Source organism: Morone saxatilis, unplaced genomic scaffold (genome assembly GCF_004916995.1).
Source record: "Morone saxatilis isolate NCDOM2014 unplaced genomic scaffold, NCSU_SB_2.0 Contig17, whole genome shotgun sequence".
NCBI classification, from domain to species: Eukaryota; Metazoa; Chordata; class Actinopteri; family Moronidae; genus Morone; species Morone saxatilis.
The window spans coordinates 10,895,348-10,910,681 of NW_023339729.1; the positions used below are offsets into that span (position 1 = coordinate 10,895,348).

General features: G+C 38.2%; 4 protein-coding genes across 4 annotated transcripts in view; 2 read left to right on the plus strand and 2 right to left on the minus strand.

Moving 5' to 3' along the window:
* Positions 1-908: 908 nt before the first annotated feature.
* LOC118327305 (ecto-ADP-ribosyltransferase 5-like) lies at positions 909-2,355 on the minus strand. The gene is made up of 3 exons (XM_035660610.1): positions 2,284-2,355; positions 2,045-2,126; positions 909-1,952 (listed from the first exon to the last, which is right to left on the minus strand). Exons 2-3 carry the CDS (start codon positions 2,108-2,110, stop codon positions 1,191-1,193), a joined length of 828 nt encoding a protein of 275 aa, XP_035516503.1. The 5' UTR covers positions 2,111-2,126; positions 2,284-2,355; the 3' UTR covers positions 909-1,190.
* An 878-nt stretch (positions 2,356-3,233) lies between these two features.
* On the minus strand, positions 3,234-4,999 carry LOC118327295 (T-cell ecto-ADP-ribosyltransferase 1-like). Its single transcript, XM_035660597.1, has 3 exons — positions 4,716-4,999; positions 4,382-4,521; positions 3,234-4,264 (listed from the first exon to the last, which is right to left on the minus strand). The coding sequence occupies exons 2-3, from the start codon at positions 4,517-4,519 to the stop codon at positions 3,368-3,370; spliced, it is 1,035 nt and encodes a 344-aa protein (XP_035516490.1). The 5' UTR covers positions 4,520-4,521; positions 4,716-4,999; the 3' UTR covers positions 3,234-3,367.
* Positions 5,000-5,193: 194 nt separating this feature from the next.
* On the plus strand, positions 5,194-8,179 carry LOC118327238 (ecto-ADP-ribosyltransferase 4-like). Its single transcript, XM_035660528.1, has 3 exons — positions 5,194-5,282; positions 6,152-6,296; positions 6,518-8,179. The coding sequence occupies exons 2-3, from the start codon at positions 6,159-6,161 to the stop codon at positions 7,358-7,360; spliced, it is 981 nt and encodes a 326-aa protein (XP_035516421.1). The 5' UTR covers positions 5,194-5,282; positions 6,152-6,158; the 3' UTR covers positions 7,361-8,179.
* A 1,925-nt stretch (positions 8,180-10,104) lies between these two features.
* The window catches only part of LOC118326462 (von Willebrand factor A domain-containing protein 7-like), a 9,187-nt gene continuing 3,957 nt past the window's right edge, over positions 10,105-15,334 (plus strand). Inside the window, exons 1-12 of the mRNA XM_035659457.1 lie at positions 10,105-10,258; positions 10,743-11,245; positions 11,725-11,926; positions 12,108-12,193; positions 12,308-12,401; positions 12,918-13,046; positions 13,143-13,329; positions 13,619-13,788; positions 14,025-14,137; positions 14,490-14,606; positions 14,758-14,961; positions 15,055-15,190. Of these exons, the coding sequence (XP_035515350.1) occupies positions 11,045-11,245; positions 11,725-11,926; positions 12,108-12,193; positions 12,308-12,401; positions 12,918-13,046; positions 13,143-13,329; positions 13,619-13,788; positions 14,025-14,137; positions 14,490-14,606; positions 14,758-14,961; positions 15,055-15,190 (1,639 nt within the window). The 5' untranslated portion in view covers positions 10,105-10,258; positions 10,743-11,044. The remainder of the gene's footprint in view (positions 10,259-10,742; positions 11,246-11,724; positions 11,927-12,107; positions 12,194-12,307; positions 12,402-12,917; positions 13,047-13,142; positions 13,330-13,618; positions 13,789-14,024; positions 14,138-14,489; positions 14,607-14,757; positions 14,962-15,054; positions 15,191-15,334) is intronic.

The window sequence follows — 15,334 nt, forward strand, 5'->3', positions numbered from 1 at the left end:
TTGAATTGAATTGAATTGAACATCCATCCAATATTGCATGGCCTCTAAATGTAAAAAGGCAAAGCAAGTTAACAAACAGGTAAGTGAATAACTCCTGTTCATGATGATAGCCACTGATTTAAGAGGATTCAAAACTTTGTTGTTCTTTTATCTGTAGTGTTTTGATAATCTCTTGATGGGCTGAATGTATTTGGCCATCATTTGCATGTTAACCAGAGACCTGAGGTTGAGTAGGTGCTGCGTTACAAACATGAGGATTTTATATCTTTTGTGATCCAAACAGGACAGAAATAACTGAAGTTCATATTAATTTCTGTTAAATTACATAATATATTACATTATTAATAATAATAATACAATCATATTATATTAAGTCTATAGTTGAATTCAGCTCAATATTTTTTTTCTCCTGTCAGAAAGTAAATGGAAAAGGAAAATTAACTCATCAAATCCATCTGGCCTCTCAGACACCAAAATGATAACATATCAATCTCATCTAGAGTCTGCCAATGTATTTGCCCATTTTTGCTGTGATTGCTCATGTGCACAGCAGCACAGACAGTAACCAACAACACACACACACACACACACACACACACACAAACCTACACACTAAATCATGTCAACGGCAAGTATTTTTTTTTTATTATTTAGTATTTTTAAGTGTTTTTTGTGGCAACTATATATAACATTCACATACCAGACCAGTAATGGTGACTTGTGTGATACATTGGCATGAACTCATGCAACCCCCAGGGTTGGCTCATATCTGGTCAGTCACCAGCTTTAGGCCTTTCCACTCACAGGTGAAAGCTCTACACATTCAAGTCGTTTTATTTTAATTCTATGAGTTTGCATGTCGAGTTATACACACAGAACGAGTGTAAAAGCTTTAGACAAACAATTTGTGAAACACAAAGAGATTTTATTTCATTTTGCACAGAGTTTGACAGGATTGTTGGACAATTGATTTTTCTTTGTTGCGTTCAATTTATCTAGTTGCAGATAACATGGATAAGAACATGACTGCATTTACAGATGTTTAATACTGACACTGTCGCTAGTAGTCAAAATGATATCATGCCTTTATTTAAATCTACAAATCCTTATTGAAAATACTGCAAAACCAATATTTTTGGTGCAACTTATAGTATTATGCTAACATGAAATAGTATGTCAAATGTGTAAGACTACTTATTCAGAAGAGCACAGTTCATATTGGACAGAGTTATTCCTGTGCTTTTCACTTTGTAAACCACCTCACATGGAAGACTCTTCTGGTCAGATCTCCTCTCTATTTTTGTGACTTTAAAGACCTCATAAGGAGGAATCAGGGCTTCTCTCTCCGACTCCCCAAGCTTAGAGTACAGCGAGACGTCTGCCCCAGAGCATGTGACAATCTCAAAGCATGACTTGTCTCCAAATCTTTCAGCGCTAGGGTACCAGCCCATTGAGCTGGAGGTAAAAGAACCAAAGCGAATCAACTTGTTGAGAACATCTTGGCTAAAGTAGCTGTTGACTCTGCGGAAGCCATTGAGACACCTTTCTGCTTCAGGTTTGCGAGCGTTGAGAGTTTGAAGGGCATCAGTCAGGAAAAAGTGAAGTGTGTGATACCTGAATGTGGTCTTGTACTTAAGTTTCTGGGTTCGAACTTCCTTATTGAAATCAAGATAGACTTTTGGTTTGTCGAGGGTATAAACATAAATAGCCATGATCTGTTCTTTCCCCAGGGAGGTAGAAGGTTTCTTTCCCTTTTTACATTTCCATTTTTTGTTGTAGTATTTTTCTGCTTCACCCCAGGCCAGGGTGAAATTGTTGTCTTTGTTTTTCTCATTAGGCAGGTACTCCTTCTTCACTTTGTACTCCATCTTGTCTTTGCAGCCAGTGTACATGTCATCAATAGCATTTAGAGCCAAATCCAGTGGAACTTTTAACCCAGGTGCTGCAGACATCTGAAAAATAATTAAAAAACGAGAGGAAAAAATGAGAAAATATAAATTTTACTTGGTGATAATCTTTCCCACAGATGTTTGTACAGCAGTACCTTTGCAACTCCTATACAGGCTCCGTATGTCATTACCACTGCTGCCCAAACTGCCATTGTTGCCATCTTCAGGTATAGAAACCTGCACACATTAACAACATTTTGTTTAATTTTCTTCCTCTAATCTTGCTGTCAATTTCTTGAATGTAAAAATAACTGTGTAAAACTTGTTTGGATGGATTTAAGTGGTCCTTGAAGGGCACTCCCTAAAGAGCCGATGAAGACTTTTATTCACTTACCAACCTGCAGTTCTCACATGGTGTCGTGCCACCTAGCTGACTTGGTAAGCTGAGCTCCTGCTTATCTTTTAGCAGCTGCAGACCATTCCAATCAGAGGTGTGACCATTCATTGTAATTAATTATATGGGTCCTTGCATCTGGGAATTCTACAGTATAAGTACCTCTCAAATTACCATTGCAGGAAGAGGTGTTTTAAAAAAAATGTAACTCATAAACATTCAAATCAGACTCATGGAAATAATCATTGTACATGGGTAATTTTTTTGGACACATAGAGACCTCTTACAAACCTACTGCATCCATGTCCTTTATGTTTTGTCGTACTTGTTTTGAAGGTCGTAAATGTGGCAAATTTTGTTACTAAGCCAAGTCTAATTATTTTTTTTATTTATAGTAAAATATGTAAGGGTTACACATTTTGAAGGGGCAATAGGACTTTACATGCTGTACAGTACAGAGACGGTGTTGTAAAAGCATGACTATATATTATTTGTGGAAGATAACTTACAGTATCATACTACTGAACTCAGTGGGTAGTTAGTGTAAATAGATAGTAGGCTACTTTTATACCATGAAGTCCATGTGCAGTGCATCAGAAACTGTATTAAACAATCCAATTAAATGGCCTTTTATACTTATTTTCTTTTAGGTTATATTCTGCTTTGACCTATTTTAAGATACGTTTCAATAAAGAGGTACCATTTTGGAAATAGTTCACCAGTCCTAATAAAAAATAAATACATTTAGCAATTAAATGCATAGTTTAGAGTGTGAACAGCCAACTTGTGTCTCTTTAAAAATTGTCAAGCTGCAGATTTAAACAATCAAGTTAATTTTGTTCTTTTGGTTGGGTTTTTTATATACTCATACTGGTACCAGTAAGTCTGTATATATCTATATCACCAAATATGAGTTGTTTTCATGGAATTTGATGTCAGGAAAACAAAATATGAATTTGTGAGTTGCTTGGCATTTATTGTGCACAGTATGACAAAGGTAGAAACAATTTTTTGAATTTTCTCAATGATAAAAACCACATGGTAAGAGTTCCATTAACACGCCATTACCCCTCTTTGTTACCCCTCACACCCAGTGGCTAACTCTCAACATCACCAGAATAATCAGCAGCAGCAGCAGAGCACCCAGCACTGCAACCACAAAACATTTCTGCCTGCGTTTTACAAGAACTAAAGAAATTATAATAAACAGCATTACGCATGCTGACATTTTCCCAACACTGCTTGCTTGCCACTGCGTTGAAACAGCTCCAAAATATGTTTTTATTGGCCTTGGATTCAATTTACAATTTAAATCTCCTCTTGGTATTTTGGTGCTATGTAGCTTGTAGACCACACTGCACCACGAATCATCTGTCCGGACATCAGTGATTTTGAAGACCTCATAGGGAGGAATCAGCACCTGTCCCATTTGCTTTGTAGCTGAGTAATGTGTTATGTCAGCACCATAGCATGAGTGAATCTCAAAACAAGACACATTGCTATTAAAATCAAATGACTGCTTGCTTGAAGCTACCCAGGTGAAAGCCCCAAAACGCATGTTTGAGTTGATGACATTGTGGTCAAACTGTTTCCATGTTCTGTAATAGGTGGTTCTGCACGATGTCTGATTCTGACGCAGAGTCTGAATGGCATCCGTCAGGTAGAAGTAGAAATAGTGGAACTTAAATCCATACGTGCTGTACTTGTATTTCCCCGTTTTCACTGCTTCGTTGAAAGCTTGTTGTATATTTTTCATTTTTGTGTACAGGTACAACACTATAGCATGGTCCTCTTTCAGGTGCTTGTGTGCAGGTTTCTTTGCATGTCTTTCAACTGAAGCCCAGGCCAAACTGAAGTCTCTGTTGAAGTGCCATTCAAACACTCCTAACAGGTCGATCACAGAGGCTGTTTCAGATCGGCAGCCATCATACATATCATCAATGGAGTCTGTTGCCATATCCAGAGGTAAACCACCAGGTTTCTGCAGTTACAGATAAGAAACAGTGAGGAGCAAAATCAAATACTGATGGTTTGGCATATTCAGTTTCAAAAGAGTGTGTGTTTTTGGTGCATGTAAAAGAAAGAACTGTTATCCCACCTCAGCAGGTTTCTGAGGCCACCAGAGTAGTAGAAATGGATCATGATATAATAGGAGTGCCACCGCCAACAACACACAAAGGGATGCCCAGTTTTTCAGTGACTTCAGCTCACACACTGGTACTTTGCCAAACTTCATATCTGAATGAAAACAAAACATGAACATGCACGAAACAAAAATGGCTCTTTGAACTCTTTCATTGACCCAGTTTGTGTCTGCAAGTGGCTGAAATGTAAGAGTAACATAAAAATAAACCATATCACTATTTCCTTGTAGTCTAATCAATCAATAAACATCCTCATATTTTCCATCAAAAACGTATATGAATTCTTACCTTTCCTCTGCCAAGTACTTTCAACAGCAGCATGTTATTCCTTGGAGGAAAAAGGTGCTGCAGTGTTGTTTGCCATCCAGGAAGTCCCAACACACAGGATTTACAGGTACAGCCACACGGCAGACATTCTTCCACACCTTTGCTCAGAGGCACCAGAGCTAATATGGATCTTATTTTGCATGTGATGTTTAAACAGGATTTAGTGTGTGATGAGAAACCATTTAACAAACGGAACAGTTTTTACATTTTACTAAAAACATTTTCTTTTCCTAGTTTGCAGCATATTCCCCTTCTATGTGTTCTATTGTTTCTATTTGTCAAGTGTAAATGAAACCTTTTATCCACACTGGCTCAGTCATTTCAGTGTTTACACTGGCAGGAGGGAGGTTCTACAAGTGATAGCACTAGGAAATCCTGTTTGGTAGCTTTCTCAGGTATAAACAAACAAAGGGAAGTCATCGAGTTGCAAAAAGCACAGACTACAACAGAGGACATGTTTCACTCCGGAAAAGGTTGTATAATGATAAAAGACAAAAAAAACTTCACCATAGTGCTGCTCAGGATGTGGTAAGTAAAAAAAAAAAACATCTTCAAAACTGCTAGTTTTTTCAAAATGTTATTGTATTTACTTTTCACTACACATCTATACACATCAACTTTTTTTTTAGTTTATTGCAGATTAGAGTGATCCAATAACGAAGCACCAAATAACCAAATATATAGTGGTACATCTTTATTTGTATTTCGATCTACTGGGTTTTTACAGTAGAGATTGATATGTTATGAAGAATTTTACAGGGAGAGTCACAATCCGTTTAAGCTGATTAAAGAACTGTAAAGATGAAGATAAAAATGTGCTTTAAGCTAACTCTGATACAATACATCAAATATGTAAAACATTTCTGCTTAATATTATACATGGTCCCTTAAATAAAACAATAAGTTATATATATGATGAAATGTGCAATAGTACAGTGCTCAGATCCAGTATACTGAAGGGGATTTTGTTCATCTCTGATAGCTAATGAGCCACACAGGCAGATGTGTGTGTGCTTGTGTGACTCATTTGTTTTCAGGCAGGTCAAAAACATGTAAAACACCACCTTCCTGGGGTTTTTCATTCATTCTCCCTTGATGTAGTTCAATTTGTGAGCCTATAATGACGATCTGTGGTGCATACAGCAAGTGAGGCCCATTTTAAATAAATAGACAGTGATGGTAAAAAAAAAAAAAACCATAACATTATAGTTTACATTTTATCATCAGTTAACAGATGTCTGTACCTGTGCAACCTCACATTACAGTTATATTTTGCCCTGAGCCAGGCACTGTAGATGTTTCCCTGGTTGATTTCTAGAAAAAGACAATATGTAAAACATGAAAGCATATCCACCCCTCTCTCAGTTCATAACAATGACAAATTTCCTCTGTTTCAGATACACTATGCCTTCCTGGGAGAGACAAGCATGCCAGAGAAAAACTTTATCTGCATGTGCGATTACTTCTCTTGTTCTTTTGGTGGAACTGCTAATATTTGTTGTCATATATCAGTCAGTAAGCTGGCAGGATATTGTTGGAGAGGTATTTCACAATTTTACACCATATATTTGACATAAATGTCTCATTTTTATGGATGCACTTTTAAAGTAATTCCAAAAGACATAATCTGTAATAGTTTTTTAAGGAAAAATGTGGACTATGCAAAAGTGGTTCCAGCTTAATACTGTTCATTTAGTGTATGTTTTCATCTACTGGATGAATTCTGAACAACATGTTTCTCCTCATTTCTGCATTCTATTCAGGATCTGACCTATGACCTGAATGACGACATGTATGACAACTGCAGGTCCAAAGCTATGGTTGTGACTGATAAAGCCATAATGCAGACAATGGATACCAGCACAAACTTCAGTCAAGCCTGGAGCAACGCAGAGCAAAACGCTGAGGAGCCTGTACACAACTACATGGAGAAACATCATTCAGTTGCCTTATACATGTACACAAATGTTATAATGCAACCTGTCAAGCGGGCTCTTGATACTGCAGAAATAACTGGAAAACAACTAAAAGACACATTAAAGTCCCGCTCCCTTTATTTTTCCCTTAGTAAAGCCATTCAGATTCTAAAGCACAGTCAGGTGACATGTCTAAGTACAAATTACAGAATAGAGGCACTTTTAAATGTGAATATCTCTAACAAACTGATTCGGTTCAGCACTTTCATAATAGGAAGTGACGGGTGGAACTTCACAAGGAACGCTTCATGCTTTGAAGTATACACATGTTTTGGTGCTGACATAACATATTACTCAGCCTTGAAACAAAACAACCAGGTGCTGATTCCCCCCTATGAGGTTTTTAAAGTCACTGACATCGAGACCGAAGCACAGAGGTGTAAAGTCGTCTACAGACTTAAGAGCAACCTGAACTGCGTTTATGATAGAGAAAGCAATACGTTGCATCTAATATCTGCATTGCCAGTGGATGGATTCTGGGTCATTTTTACCATCACTTGTATGATTATTGTATGTCTTTTGCTACCCTTTATCATTATGAAAGTGTTAGAAAACCACAAGAAAACTGCGGTTTACTGTGCTTCATCTTTGCCAAACAGCATTTACTGTCCCACTAGAGCTGTCATATAAAGGACAAGGTTTCATTTTAAATAAAGATGAGCTTTATAATTGGCAGCAATCAAACTGTGGCCTGGAGTGGGCTGATATTTCTTAAACTTTATGAATAGGAAAAGAGGAAAATATGGTTAAAATATACCCAACTAACATACTTGCTATTAATACATTTAATAATACATTCATTTCATTATGTAATATTTACAAATGGTGTTGGTCATTGTCTTATGATGTCCACATTTCAGTCAACATTGCCATGCTGTAGTTCCAAGTTCTCTGTTACTCAGTTCATAAAACGTTTAAACCTGTTGCAACTCCTAGCAGGGTGTGGTCTGAGCAATACAAGTAGAAAGGGCTTCCAAAAAGGATCAGTGAAATAAGCATATTGGGCCATCAAATTAGTAATCAGTTTAAAGAACGGTCCAAAGGCACATGGAATGTAATTTCACCGTCATACATCATACTTGATATCACAAAAAATTTGAAAAAGGTCATTAGTATTTTATCATTAATACAAAAATACATTTGAGGCCCTGTCATGTATTGACAGTTACTAGTGGGATTCAGTGATGCTCTAATGTCAAAATAGCAAAATAAGGTCTTTTCTAATCGAGGGCTGGTGTGTAATTCACACATATTCATAGATTGAATATCATGATTCAGAGCTGCTTTAAATACACTTGGGTCGAATGAGCAGCATTTAAAGGAACATTGTAACTGTCTGATCAAATGGACCGGTCTAAAAGCTGGCCCCTGACTTCTGAAAAAAAACTGAAACTGCACTGAAACTGACTCAACAAAACAAATAAATTGTCTGGATTATGGCCATTTGGACCAGCCTCTGTAATTTATCTTAAACAGATACAATGTAGATGTCAGACCTGGGCAAGCCACTAAATATCATAATAATATATATATGTTCTTTGCTTGGGTGAGGGTAGGACTCAAGCACACTTTTAAAAGTGCAATAGGTCAGAAAATGGTGTGGAAATGCTTTCTAATATATCTACTATTTGTAACTGTCCCTATGGATTACTGTCCATCAACCCAGTGGGGGCCAGCCACTGCTACATGTAGGTTAGACTAGGAATATACAAATTAGATATGAGATGTTCAGTGGGGGCAGCCCGGGTCGCTCACCTGGTGTGCACCCCATGTACAAAGACATTTCACATTTCACTGTATAATGATAACTGAGGAATGTTACTTTACAAGTTGTCTTTGTCACAATCATACACACACGCACATTCCTCTCTGAAATGTCACAATCACTTGTTGAAGTAGCAGGACACGGTTGAACAAATTCAGTTCCCTTAAAAACAACTGAGGGACAATTGAGGGAGTGAAGAGGTAAAAGTATGTCAGCTATAAACAGAGGAAACTTTCTCTTCTTGACTATGTTGTTTTAGTTGGTGTACAATGATTCACACATACTAAATACATCAGAAAAGGTCAGACAATATGTTGTTGAGCAGGATTTTGGAGGTTGACATTGTGACACCATGCTGACAAGATTCTTACTTGCAATCTTCCAGCGTGGCTCTGCACGTAAAATGGCTAAAAGTTGAGATTAGATATACAGTATATCCCAATCAGATGAATACTGATATTTCAGTACCATTATTAGTCAGCATGGCTGCTATTTGTTGTGTAGTAACAAACAATAATGGTATAAACATATATATCTCATTTTATTTAAGACTTCATCCTTCTTGGCTTTTTTTGATTCACTTTTCCGACTATACTGACCACAGTGTCTGTATGATTGAGCTAGTTGTCAGTTCTTATCCTTAAAGAAAGTAGTATTAACATAAACTTGTCACTGTATCATCACATTTTGGGCTGCTGAAAATGAATGTCTTCTTGTTGGCTTTTAGGAACTCAGGTCACATGGGTCCTTATCATCTCCTTATCTTATAAAATTCTTTCAAAAGGGAGTGCCTTGGGAGAGGCCAGGTATGACTCGGGAGAGGCCAGGTATGACACCGTTTGCCAGGAAAGGCTCAATGAATGTGTTTTCTTTCTGTATCCAAATTGCTCTTTTTGCACTTTATTTGCTAACTGGATCTGTTAAAACTCCTACAATGAAGCATTGCCAAGTGGGTCTCAGCTGATTTTAGTGGTTTACTTGGTCTAATGAAGGCAGCGTGGTAGCTCATCGATGTGTATTCTCCTAGCAGCTCGAAGGTCACAGGTTTCTGTCTAAGAGAGAGATGACAACAAGATCAATACCATCAAGTACAGCTAGAACTAGGATGTGGTTAGTCCAAATTAAGACTTAAAAGTCCATTGTGTAGGATTTATTGGCATCTAACCGCGCCTGTATTTGACAACCTGGGAACGAGAAGGCGCTGTGAAGTGTGTGGAAGAAACTACGGTGGCCTGTAAAACTCTTTGGAGAAAGCGAAGCTAGCTGCACATTCCCTATGATAAACTATTTCTTTAAATGGAACCACATTACCCATAGATAAGTTTGTCTGTATGTTTTAGGCATGTGTTGACTGGCAAGCTGTTCAGGGTTCTTATAGGAACACTAATGGTTTGATGGATCCTGTCAAATGGATGTGGAGTTGATGGAAAAAAAGGAGCATGTATTACATGTAATGACAAGACACTCACACCCGTGTTCTCACTGACAGTAAAAACAGAAGAAGTCAACTGAACTCTTACGCAAAGAAAATGCAGGGTGTGTGGGAGTTCTGTGGAATTCTATTCATTAGCTTAATCAGACCTAACTATAAGAGGCAGAAACGAGGACACACACTCACACACACACTCTTAAGGTTTTCAGATAAAGCAGGAAACACACAGGTCTACACATAATATAATCTACCTGAATAAAAACATGGAATGCTGACAAAGTCTGAAGCAGTGCCAATAAGGATGGACTTCTGAAGGGTTAAGCACACATAGGTAAGAGTGTGTAAAATGTATTTGCATCTTCTGTATATTGTTAATTGTATTGGTCTTACATTTATTATACCATTTGTACTTGTTTTCCTTAAAGTTGTTAGTTTGTAATAATATAAATTTTTTTGTAAGTAAAATTAGAGATTACGGCCTTTCAGATTAGGTCAAACATTGATTTGAAAATGTTTAAATAGCACATGAGATGCTGTTGCTGTTTTCTTTTCTTGGGGATTATATCAAAACTATGGAAGCAGAGATTTCATATTTGACTTAACAGTATTCGCTGTGTCTATGCCAACCTACAAGCATTTAAAAATCCAACAATAAAAGCACGTTTTCAATAGAAATCTCAATTTTAATGTAATCTCATGATAGTGTGCACTAACGCTATCTGTTTGTTTAATGTTATTAGTGTATTGTGTAACTGCCTGTTTTATTTCCCTCCTTCTTGCTTTCTGGGCTGATTTGTTCTGTCTGTCTTCCTCAGGTGTTTTCACTTGTCACTTGTTGCCTCATTAACCCTGGTCCAATAACCCGCTCTGCTCTGTGGTGATCACAGTGTGTTCTGTTTGTGGCAACCCACTGTGAAATTACAACACACAGTGGGGGAGTAACTGTAGATTATCAAGCTTCCCCTCCTTCTTTTTAGTTGGTATTTTGTGAGTATAGCAACGCAAAACTTGAGAACTGGTGAAGGAAACAACTGAAAACAGGCAGATATAAGAGTTGGGACAGTTGAGAAGACAGTATCTATCCAGATTTTTTCTTCCAATTTCATTGTCCCCCATTATGGCGGCCAGACGGAGAGTCATGCTCCTGGTTGCAGTGGTCCTCTCTCTGCCAGGCTTCATTCACAGCTTCCAACCCCTCTTCTCATTTGATGGTAATTCCTCCACTCATCGTGACATCACCCAAAAGGCGGTCCTCAGAAAGACAGCCGAGGTCTGCAGAGACATTGCTGCCTCTGAGGGACGGGACTTCAGCCTGACTGTGAGTTGGACAGTTACCCTGAAACAGAGAAACGTTGAGAACTGTGGTGCAACCAGAAATCCATTATATTACATGTTTTGTATTTATTTCAATTTTGAGACAGTTTTTTGAGAGTCAGGGGAATTAAACATACCGTCTTATTGAAAGAGGTCAGGGTCAGTGACCTTAGCTCAACAATTTGCTCTTGAAATATAAGTATAATTTGAACAGTGACTAAGGATTTTATGATAGACAATACTGGAGGTATTATATACCTTTTTTTTTGTTTTGTTTTGTTGTGTTCCATTGTCGTGCTCTATTTATGTAGATGTTAGTCTTTATAATTAAAGGAATTATTGATGGAAATCTTAAAAAGTATTTAGTTTGCCAATAAATCGTTTGGGGTTTTTTTATCGCAAGAACATGAGAGTACAGCGTTAGTGTTTGAAACATAGATGTTCAAACATGCACTCAGTCAGTTGGTGTGTCCTTGTCTCCAGATTGATGACAGCCTGTCAGCTGACAAGGTGCAAAGGGCCTGTTCTACTACAGGCACTTCTCTCCTGTCAACGGTCCTGTTCCAAACTTCCATTGCCAATATGTACTTCAGCAACGCAAAAGTGGACGTGGTTTTTGCACTGAGTGAGGAGCACCATTTTGATGATGAGACCTTCCAGGGAGGACGGGACATCATCACTGCAGGTACACATCAAACACAAGATATCCATGAAACAACAAACACATTTAAATATATTTCAGGCCCTGCTGCATATTGTGATTCAGGTTTTACAGACAAGTATATTTTCACATCTTGCAAAGTGCGGCTTCAGTTTGCACCTAACTCTCCCAGTTTGCACCTAACTCTCTCTGTTCTACTGTTGAGGCGTGTCTGCTGTAAAGGCCAGTGTGAAGCTGGAGAGTTTTGTTGCCGGGAGGTGGACTCTTGGACAAGTCTGTCATACCCTACAGGTGAGAATAAGACATTATGTGGGGATGGTGGTGTCATTTTAGGTGTGAAGGGCATGATCAAAACAACAAGCAATAATGGTGTGGTAAATAATGTTTCATATTCTCTATATTAAGGACTTCTATAGCCACAGTAACTGGGTGGAGCTGGGGAACAATGCTCCTTACAGCACACTGATCAAACCTGACCAACCTCTTGGGAACCTGGCAGGTAGGATAATGCTGTCTGACTGCCCACAAAGCTGCTGCTCAGTCACACTATCTGCATACCTTGAGTGAGAAATCATACTAGGCACATTGTCAGTTTATCTGTCACCTGTTAACAAATACCCACCCTGCCATGGCTCATAAAGCTTTACAGTACAGTACACACAAAAGCCACGCATGAAAATGGACACAACACATTTTAGTTTTTTAACTAAACTACGTCCAATTGTTTTTTAATCCATAAAAAACAATAATTTGCTATTGGTCTGTACACTCAAGATATATTTTTACAATATAAATATAATCTATCACTGATTAGAATCAACAATTATTAGAATTTATTCAGTAATATAATTAAATGATTATTCATGCAAGTTTACATACTCCAGTTTGAAGTAGTGTAATGTGTAAATTAATGCATTTGTAAAGCAGGTTTATTAAAAGCAGGGTTAATGTTTTCCTATATTATAGGATGAATGAACCATGCCTGGTTTGATTTTTGTTGTTGAATTTGTTGCAGATCTAAGTACTCCAACCTGTAGGAACTGTACAGGGGGCAATTGTGAAAACAACCTTCTGCCTGACCTTTTGCAGCAGGGGCTTCTCACTTCAGGCTATTTCAACATCTTCTCCTCAGCAAAACCTGCAGGTAACTTAAAGAAATCTGCTACATTTTAGTTGTGTTCCACCATTAGCATTTTGTGAACATACGTATGTAGGTGACATGTTTTCTCTCTGCTCCAAGGTAAATGCAGCCACGGTGGATCATTTGACAAGACAAGCGAACAGGACCCAGTGGGGGGCATCAACAAGGACAACGTTGGATCCAGTCATGGCTCATTTCACCACAAAGCAGCTGATTTGGCTGTGAATGCCACTTTGGAGCTACTGGAGGACATCAGAGTAGCTGTCGGAGACAAGAACTTCCTCAGGTATGGAAACGCTCCACCTGAGCCATTTTGTGACCCTATGCAAGAAGAATAATGTGTTAAAACAGCAATTATACTGTATTTATCCTAGATGTCTAAAATGACTGGACTTTTCAAACAAATTTAGTTCAGCTTCAACTGGGACAACTGGGCGTCCAGACCTGCAGTAGCAATAGCCTAATTCTATCAACATTGTCGGTTTCTTGGGCATGCAATTAAGTAATGTATAATGTTTCCAACAACCCCCATATTTTAATGATTTAGTGGTTTGTCTCTGTTTATGTTCCCATAGATTGATGGGCCTCTCCCAGTCCTCTGTGCTGTGTTTTGTCATCGATACCACAGGCAGTATGAGCGATGACATAGCTGAGGCTAAGAGAGTTTCCTTTGACATCATTGACAGTAAGAGGGGAACCCAGCAGGAGCCCTCCGCCTACATATTGGTACCCTTTAATGACCCAGGTACAAACGTATTTGTAGTTCATGAGTGACGATTGTAACTATTTGAGTAGAATTAACTGCCATGTGCTGCCTTTGACAGCTTCCAAATAAAGTAGGCCTAGTTCTACTGTGAACATTTAAAAAAGTTGTTTCTTTTTTTTTCTTTCTTTTTTTTTACTTTAGCCCCACTGTTCAAAGTGAAATGTATAATCAAGTGAGTGATGGTAAGTGGTAACAGTTATCTATTTTATACCTAGGTTTTGGACCTTTGATTATGACGACCGATGCGGACGTCTTCAAAGACAGCATCAATAAGCTGTCTGCAAGTGGAGGAGGAGACATCCCAGAGTTGTGCTTGTCTGGACTACAGGTATTAAGTGTTTTCTACTGTTATTTTCTTGGAATCAATCAGTTTTTGTAAAGCAACAAAATAATATCATCACCATGAGATGATTCAGATAAGGACACCAAGCAATAAAATAGAATTATTGCCGAGCCAGACTAACTACTGAATGCAGAATTAACCTCAAATTAACAACTTCCGTCTGGTACCACCCAGGTCCGGTTTGAGACCCACCCCTTCAGAGTATTGATACAAATACAGATAATTTTGTGTGTTGAACAGATGCAGATAATGGTGTACTCGCTCATCCCTATTATTTTTTATTCCAGACCATTTCTCAATCAATAAAATTTTTTCTTGCCCCGTATAAAACTGATAGCTAGCCCTGACTGCTGCTCCACAATCCTCTGAGATCTTTGTCTTCACTGACGCTCCAGCTAAAGACGCTCATCTGAAAAGCGCCATCACTGCCCTTATAGAAAGCACCAAGTCTGTGGTAAGAGTCAACTTTTTATTATCCTTGCTCCAAATACATTCCATAATGAAATTAAAAATAGTATGTTAACAATTGCATACATATGCAATTCTAATATAACCATCACAAGTATTTTTTTTCTTTATACTTTATACTATCTTTATACTTTTAGGTAACTTTCATGTTGACAGACGTCCTGGCCAGTCGACGGCGCCGCAGAAACCCTCAGGGTGGGAGTCCTCGCTCAATGAGCCAATCCGACGCCCAGCTGTACCGTGACCTAGCCCGAGCTTCTGGAGGTCAGGCCATTGAGGTCACCAAGTCAGACCTCTCTCTGGCTACAAGTGTAATAGAGGATTCATCAGCCAGCGCTGTGGTACGACTTCGCACAAGAAAATCATACCTAACTGACGATGGTACTGTGCAATATCTATATAAATGTGCGGGTTTCTGTTCCTTCTTGTTTCAGGTTACAATTTTTCAGGTAGTAAGGAATCCTGGAAGGCCTGATCATTTTACATTTGCTGTTGATGGTTCTTTAAGGAACATCACTGCCTACATCACAGGAGCCTCATCTCTCACCTTCAACCTCACCAGCTCCACAGGTGTCATTACAGCTATTATCTTTCAAGTTAGGACTAGCTTTGATTGTAACATTTCTCTTTTACTCCTTTCATCACTACCATTAGAAACATCTTTAGTTTAATGTGTAAATTAATGCATTTGTAAAGCAGGTTTATTAAAAGCAG